The sequence below is a fragment of the Pundamilia nyererei genome, unplaced genomic scaffold (assembly GCF_000239375.1).
Source record: "Pundamilia nyererei isolate P.nyererei 1_Seehausen unplaced genomic scaffold, PunNye1.0 scaffold00094, whole genome shotgun sequence".
In the NCBI taxonomy this organism is placed as follows: domain Eukaryota; kingdom Metazoa; phylum Chordata; class Actinopteri; order Cichliformes; family Cichlidae; genus Pundamilia; species Pundamilia nyererei.
In genome coordinates, this window is record NW_005187495.1 from 972500 (window position 1) to 983513 (window position 11014).

The window sequence follows — 11014 nt, forward strand, 5'->3', positions numbered from 1 at the left end:
TTCTAAGGGAAAGTCGCTGCAATGAAAAACAAGATAAACAAGAAGCTTTTATTCGAGTAATATCAGATGCACCGATATCAGCAGGTAACCTGTATCGGCTGATATTGGCTTTACTGACTGATACCAGGAATATCAGCAGATATTCAGTCGGTCACATGACTCAACCATGGAAAACTTCAAAGTTTTTCTGTTTTTGTTTTTTAAACAGGGAAGCTCTGTTTATGACACAGAACACAGAGGGAAACAGTAAAAGTAAAAACAGCATCAGTATGACTCGTCAATTTATTTATTTTTTAAAAACAACCACTTTTTTTGCATTTTAAATTTGCTTTTGTTCTCATTCCTTTCCCCCTTCACTGTTTTATAGTTGAATTATTTAGGTTTTCATACTGTAATTAATTGGTGGATAATGCATAAATATCTGTGGCTGTCATTCCTGATATCAGTCAATAGAGCCAACATTAGCCAATGCTAAGTTTCTGCCAGCACATGTTATCTGATATCGTTTTAAGAAAAGCTTCTGGTTTGTCATTAAAGGTTTCAAGCTCTTCATCACACATCCAATGTGACATCATCAGTAAATATTTGCCAGTGACTGATATCAGTCCAGAGTGCCGTTATTGCTGATGCTAATTTTTGGCAACTGTATTATCTTAAATTATTATAATAGAAGATTCCAGTTTGCAATTTCAAACACCTTCCATTGGCTCAGAGCCCCAACTTAACCGACTGAAAAAAAGGGGGGAAAAAGTTATATTATTTATTATATTTTGAGCCAATTCTAGCTAAGCAGAGCTTCGGTGTTCGGTTCTGAGTGCCCTTATAATGGAAACTGTTGCATAAATTTGATTTGAAGAAAATCTGAGATGACGAAAAAGGACTGGCGCTGTCAAACTGCTACATCAGCGTTAAATTAAGACTTCATTATAACACCCTAAGCTTAAATAATACGGCAAAACTAGTGCTTAGTTCAAGCTCAAGAGAAGTTCATGAAACAATCATCAGGGAATTTTTAAACACACCGCTAGTATTATTTTAATGTTTTTGTTAAATAATTAATGTATTTCATGCTACTTTTAACTACATTATTTTTAACATTAATGTGCCATTAATTCTATTCATTTTATAATAAAACCATATAAAGTAAACAGTGGTGTGTTTTAAAATTCCACGAGTAACTAGAAAGTCTGTCAGTTTGAATCCTTAATTCCTGTTTGTTTCAAGTGAGACAAACAAGGCTGTTGGAGGGGAACTCTGAATATCAAAGTCTCATAATGGGTTTTCACCTCCTACACGGTTTCTATTTTAAAATTCCAAATGTTACTTTATAGTCATGAAGGTTTTGTGATTCAGCTTTAAGCTGTTAACACTGCTGTCACTGCATGGCATCACATAAGCTAGCTTAGAACTGCCAAAGCTATTTTTATGTACATCCTACACTGTTTTGTTGTGCTTTGTGAATAAATGTTAACTCTTAAATTCGCCTCAGGCCAGGTTTGTGTGACACATGAGCTGGTCTGGTGTTTCCGTCACATGATCCAAGAGAAGACAGTGTGAAAAGCTTTGAATCAAAGGAAAATGAAGTGGGGGTGGGGTGGGGGTGGGGGGGGCCCAAAAAGGGCCAGGGATGAGACGTGATCATCAAAGTCGGATTTTTCAGCTCAGCTCTGAAGCTTCAGAGCTGATCCGTGTTTTACTTTTAATGAAACTGGTAACTCTTTCTCCCTACATCTTTTCCTCCATTCCTTCCCCATCTCCTCTCTTCACTGCAAGGCTCTTTAGTCAGGTCATTCAAGGGGGAGGGAAGGACGTTCACATTGGAATGGAGCGGTGACGGCACGGAGAACCTGGAGGGAATGAATTCCACACATTAGGGGCGAACAGTGACAGTTATTAAACATGAGAACATATCTGATCTGCAACTTCCTGTCTGTAAGTGCATCAGTACCACCTTTAAACTGCACATCCGTCCTGATGACCTTTATCTGGACACTATGTTTCTCACACACTGTACAAACTGGCACTGTCCACTGTCAGGTGGACACTGTAAACATTTCTACACTAAACATGAGTCGTGAAGCTTCAGCATTCACGACCTTGAACAAAGAACCTCAGGGCTCGTGTGACTATGACTTCCGCTGACTAAATTGTGACACTTCCAAAGATAAGAGATGTTGTGACGTTGGCTCTAGATTTCAGCACATGGTGTAAAATGATCACTGAAACTCACTGTGGCGTGGTGCAGTAACCCTGTACTGGTCCCGTGTAGAGCCTGTGCTTTACTCCAAGTTGTCTACACGCTGCAGCTGTTTACTGTTTAGGCGGTGCCAAACATATATGGACCAACCAGTTTGTGGGCTACTCTTACTTGTGTTGTTGTTGGCCCTTGAACCAGCCACAGAGCAGACAGAGGTTCTAACATAACCGGCTGAAGTGAACCCAGGAACACACAGAAGTGTCCACTGTTCAGCACACTTTTCAATCTATCAGCAGGAGCTGTGTGCTGCTGGCTTTTTGGAGAATGGTGCGTTTTTCTGTTTTTAAATGACGATCATCTGTAATTACATCATGAAAGGATTACCATGAATGGGGCTGTGTCTAATTTTAGAACTGACAAAGATCACCTGAGCTGAAGATAATAGCTATGTGCTGCTTTAAGCTGCGTTTAACTTGGAAAGCAACTCTCCTGTCTCGTTCTCTTCCAGGTACAGATCCTCTGTACGGGTGCAGCTGCTCACCAGGCTTTAATTCTGCAAAGTGGCCAGTAGACTGTGTGCACGTTAGCATATGCTACTTCCGGTGCGGAAACTCCTGTGGGGAGCTTTGTTTCCGGTGTCCTATTCGCGCCTTGTTTACGGTCCAAAACAAGTTAAGCAAATGAATGAATCAAGCGGCGATTTACATTTCTATAGATGTCTTGGGCATATACCCAATATATCTGTAAATGATGTCCATCGACTTGTCGATATTTTTTCCCCCTCAGAGCAAAAGAGAAAAGGGATTCAAATGTTATATTTCTCAGTGTCTGTAAACAGCGGTCCCTTGTTTATCGCGGGTGTTATGTTCTAAAAAATAACCTGTGATAGGTGAAATCAAGTAGCCAATTTTATTTTTTGACGGTGCAAAACGTTTCGTGGACATCGTGGACATAACGTACTGCACTTCAGAGTCACACTGCTAGCGATCGATGCAGCGATTCTGTACTGTACAGGAGAGACGGCACGGAGGAGATCGTCTGCAGCGATCAGGACACAATGTGATGTAAAAAAATTAAATAAAATAAGCATGCAAACTTGCACTAAAAAAATCTGCGAAACAGCGAGGTGAAAGGTGAACCGCGTTATAGCGAGGGACCACTGTAATTGTGAAGGTAAGTCACAACATACCCTTCGTAAATACTAATGCATAGAAAACGTTACCAGCAATCGTTCATTTTTTGTGTGGCTTTTTTTCACAGTTTGTTGACATGCTGTGTAGGTGTGTACTTGACTAGCTGATATCGACATAACAGGGAAACATCTGGTTTGACTATTCTTCACCTGTAGTTTGAATGCTGAACATTTTCCTGTTTAAAATCATAATAACTGTCACTATACAGAGATGTGCTTCTGAATGTGAACGATGTGTCTTCTGCTGCAGTAATGCAGTTCTGCTTGTGTTGAGTGATGTAAACAACTGATCAATCTAAACTCTTTAAACGTCAAAATTGATCATTAGATTTTTTATGACACAACAGTGGTGAGTGTTCCCACCTTCTGCTCTTTGTAACTTAACGCGATCTTTCCGTTTTCAAGTTTTGGAGATGATTTAGGAGTATATCTTCGCAGTAGCGATTGACCGCAAAGTAAAGCTACCGGAAATGTACAACCCCACATCTGGTCTCAAACCAGGAAGTTAGCATTTTCTCATGCACAGGGTCTATCAGCAGCAGCGAGGTGCTGAGACACATGTCACGAGTCTTGGCTGGGTTATTCGTTCACTCAGTTCCCACAGCTCCCACAGCTCACAGCCACAGGGGAAAAAAAACTCTTCATGTAGGTCGACCAACAGTTCCGCTGACATGCCATGTCTTTACCACAGCCACCTGTCAGCTCTGTGCCTACCACATTCACGAACGAGACCCTGAAAGACTCTAGTCCTGACTTCATCTCAAACCTCCCCAGTTTAAGCTGGAGCTGTAAACCAAACACCTAGAAAACAAATGCAGATCTGAATACTTCACATACTGAAAAACTCTGATCCAGTTGAACAGAGCCAGCTCAATACAAAGATTTTGATACCTTTAGTAGAGGAAGAAGAGGCGTGTTCTATGAGATGTGGCCATGTTCTCTGACATATTGCGAACTTTTAGATAGTTCACAAAACCTCTGAAGAACAGCAGGAGACCTGTGGGAGAGAGAATCATGAAGTCACTCTGACACGGAGGCTTTTTGGCTTTTAGGGACGATTACTGACTGCAGCGCACTCACCGAGCAGCAGGAAGATCCACCACAGCCAGTACTGACCGTTGAAGTAGCCAGTGAAGTAGTCTGAGAACTGGACACACACAGGAAGAGAGAGTTTGGCTTTAGTGTTATCAGAAGGAAACAATTGCTGTGTCTAATTTGCTCTTTATACAAAGTGACGCTCTCTCATAAAGTCCATTAAAAAATACAAATCCCACATCGATGAAGCCTGACCAGCAGTCATGTGCTCTCACACTATAGATTAAAAAAAAAACAAACCAGTTATATGAGGACCGGGGATGGTATGAAATCTGCTTACTTTGACTAGTGCATGAATAAAAATATTGCTAAATGTGTTGTGTGGAAAATGACAGCTGTGTATAAACAGGGCAATCTCTGAAAACAGAAATATGACATTTAAAAAAAAAAAAAAAAAAAAAAGTCAAACCTCAAGGTCACCCTAACACACACACACACACACACACACACACACACACACACACGGGTAAGAGCATGAGTGTGCAGACATTAACACAGGATGCAGTTAGCATTGTTTTTAAGTGTGTTTAATGTCCCCCTGTGAGTTCTTCCGCAGCAGCAGCTGCAGTTCTATCAGACGCCCAAATCAGACTCGCTCTCGATATCTCAACCTACAACAATGAGACAGGAAGCACGGGCGTCGCAGGTCCTGAGCTTTCTCTGAACAGCTCTCAGGGCTCTGCTGGCCTCTTGGCCACGTCATTCCTGGGGGAGGTTTTTTAATCCCAGTGAGACTTTTGACCTTCACAAATGAAAAGATATAATAATAACAACAACAACACTCTGCAAACTTCAAAGACATGTGCAAAGGAAATGAAACATCACAAATACCACCACCAGCTTGAGAGCTTTTCAGCTGCAGCTCCCAACTGATATAATAATGCTCCTTCTACTGCGAGCACAATTATTAAACTCTCGCCTGTAGACCACATTAGACTTAGTCTTTGTCAACCCAACTGATGAAACTTCCAAACAACAAAGAATATTACAGATTTATGTCAATCTTTCGCGTTTCAAAGCCAGAACACCAGAATGACTGAGGATGCAGATCAGCAGGTCGTCTGCTCAGTAGCACGAGCTGATTGTTTGCCAGAGGCTGGTAATGGTATGAACACTGTATGAGCCTCTGCAGTAGTAGTTGTGCACAGAGGAGCAGAGCGTATGACATTTCCATTTCCCCCCCATTACCTACCAACCTTGTGTTTAACATAAAAGGGCTATGAACTCTGGGTAACACCCTTAGACAAACTATGCGGGAATGGTGATTTGGAGAGAGTGCGTAAAGGACTCAGAGTGTCTGACAGAGAAACCTCATTTAGTTCACGGCTTGGCAGCAGTACGGTCCAAAGCCCTCAAGGTCAAAGTCTTTGGGTCTACGACACTGAGACTCGTCCCCAAAAAGCTAATCCTGTAGCACTGCTCAGAGGTTCACGTGGTTGTATAGGCATTTCTTTTATTTATGTATTGATCACATTATTTTATTGTATAATGCCTTAGCGCCACTAGATTTTAACATGTCTCACACTCATACAGTTAGACAGATGGTGGGGGTCTGGTAAGGAAGTTGGGGGAAGCAGACAAGTCCACAGGAAGAATCTTTTCTCTCTTTGAGGACTCTGGGAGGTAAGGCAAGGCAAGGCAAGTTTATTTATAGAGCACAATTCAACAACAAGGTGATTCAAAGTGCTTTACAGAGACATTAGAAACAAGAACAAATAAAAAGCATGATTTAAAATTGATTAAAACAAGCAAATAAACTAACTAACTAATTAACAAACAAACAAACAAACAAACAAACAAACAAAACAGTATATAAAATCAAAACAGATAAAATCAGAACAGTAGATAAAATCAGTAGTTAAATGTAAGTTTTGAAATTTAAGCTTAAAAGTGTGGATTTGGTGCTTTATTCAAATGCAGCTGAGAACAGGTGAGTCTTCAACCTGGATTTAAATAAACTGAGTGTTTCAGCTGATCTGAGGCTTTCTGGGAGTTTGTTCCAGATATAAGGAGCATAAAAGCTGAATGCAGCTTCTCCGTGTCTGGTTCTGACTCTGGGAACTGATAAAAGACCGGATCCAGATGACCTGAGGGATCTGGAAGGTTCATACTGGGTCAGGAGGTCATTGATGTATTTTGGTCCTAAACCATTCAGAGCTTTATAGGTAGCAAGGGAGTGTGAACCTTAAGGTGTGAAACAGCTGTGTACTGCCTTTTGTTCCTGGAGAAGGTATTTAACTGAGAGCCATGCTAGGCTCAGTGAGACTCTGCTGACCGTCTGCCCCACGATCATGCAGGCTCTCCACCAAGCTTGGTTTTCTGTTCTTTGTTTGTGATTAAAGAATGTTAGCTACCGCTCACCGCTTGTCTGCAGGCTTTATTTAATGGAAAACATCCACAACATGGTGTAGCTGTAGGAGAATAATATTCAAATGTTCAGTAATGGCTGCATTCTCATTCACTTAGATATAAGTTTTAAAAAAAACAAACAAACTGCACAGATTCTTTCCAAGATTGCTGTTGAGTTGCTCAACTTTTCGTTAAACCCTGATCCTCGTGTGTAACACTGACCTCCATCGTTCAAACACAACAAACAAACAGTGGAAAAACATACCCTGACAATGAGAATCCACTTGATGAGGGAAAGGCCGAAGCCGCAGATGGCCCCATAGCGCCCCGCAATGGTGTTGGTCAGACAGAACGACAGGCAGAACCCGATCCAGTTGAACAGGAAGGCCACTGAAGGAACATCAGGAAGACTTGTTTTTATTTGGGCATCTAAGTGACTTTCACTTTGAAATCAGCAGTGGATTTTTTTTTAATTATATGTTAAAAATCTAAAAGTAACAACAGTCTCAGTGGATTTGAGCGTCTCTCTAAATGTTTATCCACTGAATTATGAGTGAGACTCGAGGGTTAATTCATCTGTTATCAGGGAGTCACATGCTGTTTTACGAGTGTGTTGCAATCTGGGCAAAGCAAACAGAGCTGCTACCAGGTCTCTTTACTTTGCACATAAATAAGCAAACAAAAGAAAACACGAGACTCACTAAAAAAGGCCAACATGAAGATCCCGTCGTTACCCACTCGGAGCTGATCGGCGTCACTGAAGTCGTCTCTGGGAGGGAAGTCATCATCCTTACACGGACACACACAGACGTACAAATGTTATATTATTTTAAAAGTCATAATGTATTTTGGAATTAGTAAGTCACCTTAACAATAACCTTTAAAGTGCTGATATAACGTGCTCAGAGCATAAATTCAAGTTAACTGAAATGCAGTTTTACTTGTTCTGAATGGGAAGACTCAGAGCTGGTAGAAATAAAGCCTTTCAGCATTTACTTTGGTCCGGAGTGTCACAAGCGTGGGGTAGTCAAGAAAAACATTTTCTGGCATGCTTTGAGGTAGGGGTGGGCGATATAAACGATATACGATAGAAACGATATAAATTTGGCCAACGATAGAGATTTTGACTATACCGCTCTATCGCGACAGCGCATGTTGATGATGTCATCAAGCTGCGCCTGTTTTGGTCGAAAGCATCGCAGTGGCTACAACCATTATCATCTGCAAATTATGCCGACAGTCATAGCAAAGAGATGAAGCACTTGTGAAATATGGGGAAAGCCAAAAACTGCACTTCCTCCACTTCCGTAACATTGATTCATTAATGTTGAATTCTCTCGCAGCTGTTCTATTCCCATGTTGTTGCAGTATATTAATAACCAACCTCGTATTGTGGATGAATAATCTCAGTTGTTCTCCTGACTGAAGTTTGGCCCGTGTATAGCATCTTGCTATGTGACTGCATTTGTCCCTGACCACCAGAATCCCTCACGTTAACTTTTAATAAGTGGAAAAAAAGTTGGGGTTCATCCTCCAGCTTCACTGTGCTAATGTTATGCTAACATACATGGTACAACATTATATACCAGGTAGTCCAACTTCAGTAACCCTGCAAACGCCACTGCTGTTTAGTTTTCTGTCTTCATTTATGTCGGAAGTGGTAGCAGAGCTGTACGTTTTAATTTGTTTCAAAATCTCTCAGTCAGAACATGGTATGTCATGTTTTTAACTCTTTAACTCTCAGTGTTCGTTTGACTTTGGGACCTGAAGAAGACGGCGCTTTGGACCCAGATTACGCCGCGAAGCTCCTCACTACGGCAGCCGTAATGCTCTGACAATCCATCAAGCAGTGCGGCTTACCAAAGTTGTACTAAAACATTTTTTAACAGATTTCTGGACGCAGAAATCAGTTCGAAGTCAGTAAGCACAACCAGAATTCATACATAAGGCGCACTCTCGATTTTTGAGAAAATTAAAGGATTTTAAGTGTGCCTTATAGTGTGGAAAATATGTTATACAGAAGAAAAGAATATATCGTGATATATATCGTTACCGCACGTGCTTCAGATTATATCACGCTTCAGATTATATCGCGACATGAATTTTAGGCCATATCGCCCAGCCCTACTTTGAGGTGAACCACACACAGACCAAAGACCAGTAACCACAAGAATGTTTCAGTGGAAGAACTTTAACCCAAGAATAATAAGAGGGGATCTGAGAGGGCGACCGTGTGTGAGCAGGGCTCCTTACCCGTGGCATCACCTCCACTGCTGAGGCAGCCATGGCAGCTGCTTTGGCCTTCTCTGCTTCATCGTATGTGGGCAATGAGGTGGCAACGCTGTAGGGTGGAGGCACAGGGAAGTCACCGCGGAAACTAGTCTCTGTTGAGAGAGAGGAGGAAAAAAGTAAGAAAAGGACAGAAAGCACGCAGGATCAAAGCGGAGCTGTGCACTTCCTATAACGCTCTGAGACCGTCCTGGAAACTAAAGTGACTCAAAGCTACAAACACTCCAAATAGTCACCACAGAGCTGCAATCAGACCAAACTCTGCGTGCAATTAAAGTCAAATTAGTACCAGGTGGTGCTGCAGCATTTGCTCCCAAGTCGATGGAAGCGTATGGAGGTGGTGCCGTGTCCACTGCCTCCCCCTGAGTCCTCACGCCCGACGCTTCCCCTGCCGCGGGGACTGGGGTCGGGCTCACCTGAGTCTGACTCTGGTCCTGGCCGGATGTGCCGGGCTGGGCTGTGGCAGAAGTGCACGGCTGTGGCTCGCTGGCGCCGGCCTCCGAAGAGTCGTCCTCATTGTGCAACTGAATATAACAAGAAGCAGATCATCAGCCAAAACCAATGCTGCTGCTCGAGGGGAATGCACACATGCACACACTCTCGTCCTACATCTCTGAAAGACTTGAGAAGAAAGCACCAGAGTGTTGGCAGTTTCAAAGTCTGAAAACTCCAATTCTTCTGACTGCATAAAAACAGCTGCCAGTCGACTGAAATAACAAACCAGAAAGCAAAAGATTTCAATATTTTCATTCATGTATATGTATGTGTATATATATGAATCAAAAAAATATATATAAATCAAACTCTGGTTTCGCTCTCAAAGGGAGGCCCAAAGTTGGGAAGCTATGGCCAGTCTAAACAAAAAACACGCACCTACAGCAATGTACGGACAAGTTAGTTGTTGTATCAGTCAGGTAAACATAAACAAACAATCTGAACATGTATGTTTCAGTCTCATTTTGAGTGCTTTAGGTTGTTTTCAAATATAAGCGTCTGACAGAAGAAGTTGTCAGTGTAACACCAGAGTACTTGTAGAAAAATCAAAGCTCAGCGAGCTGTGAAACAACAGGGGTAAACAAAGTGTAAAAATGACATGTTTTTTGGATTCCGTCTCACTAATAAAGGTGAGGCGGTATGGACTATTTGCTGAAAAGTTGTGGCTAAAGGGGGCAACACTTCAAAGTGGAATTTTTTTTTTTACTTTTTGGTGACCTCAAAAAAGCAGCAAATGCCAGTCCTCCAGAGAAAATGTATGGAGTCAGGATGTTAAATCCGTGCATAGCTACTAGGGCTGAATGATATATCGCATTTGCGAAGTGCAATTTTCTAACCGCAAAGGCTGCGATTATACTCTGGACATGTCCAAATTCATGGGCTGCATCCTCCTGAGGCCGCATTTGTAGACCGATTACGTCACAGCGACGCGCCGAAGGCTAGGGCTGCTCAATTAATCGAATTTTAATCACGATTACGATCTGGGCTTTCAACGATCATTAAAAATGACTGAGCCGATTATTAGCCCCTCCCTCATTTACCCGCGACACCTTAAAGGCCGGTCCGTGAAAATATTGTCGGGCATAAACCGGTCCGTGGCGCAAAAAAGGGTGGAGACCGCTGATTAAGAGGACCCGAGGGAAGCTCGGAAAGCTAAGCAGAAGTTATTTGGAGAGGAGAGTGACTGCCATTGGTTGAAAAGAGTTTAAAAAAAAAAAAAACTTCAGTGGTGTTGCACACTATTTTATATTATTTTTTTAAAGTCATTGTTAACCCTTTAAAGCCGGTCAGAGCAGCACGCTCCGTTTTGCGTAACTATTTTTAAATCCCTGTAGAACATGAACCGTGTAAGCTAGCGCAATAATTTGTTTTGCATATGAAACCGGAGGAGTTGTACT

The 11014-nt window shown here is 41.9% G+C and overlaps 1 protein-coding gene across 1 annotated transcript in view; it reads right to left on the minus strand.

The window, feature by feature from the left end:
- Nucleotides 1–281: 281 nt before the first annotated feature.
- Nucleotides 282–11014, minus strand: part of ndfip2 (Nedd4 family interacting protein 2) — a 16887-nt gene continuing 6154 nt past the window's right edge. The window contains exons 2-8 of the mRNA XM_005739835.2: nt 9412–9646; nt 9087–9217; nt 7535–7622; nt 7099–7223; nt 4470–4536; nt 4281–4386; nt 282–1847 (exon numbers count right to left, since the gene is read on the minus strand). Coding sequence (XP_005739892.1) covers nt 4283–4386; nt 4470–4536; nt 7099–7223; nt 7535–7622; nt 9087–9217; nt 9412–9646 — 750 coding nt within the window. The 3' untranslated portion in view covers nt 282–1847; nt 4281–4282. The remainder of the gene's footprint in view (nt 1848–4280; nt 4387–4469; nt 4537–7098; nt 7224–7534; nt 7623–9086; nt 9218–9411; nt 9647–11014) is intronic.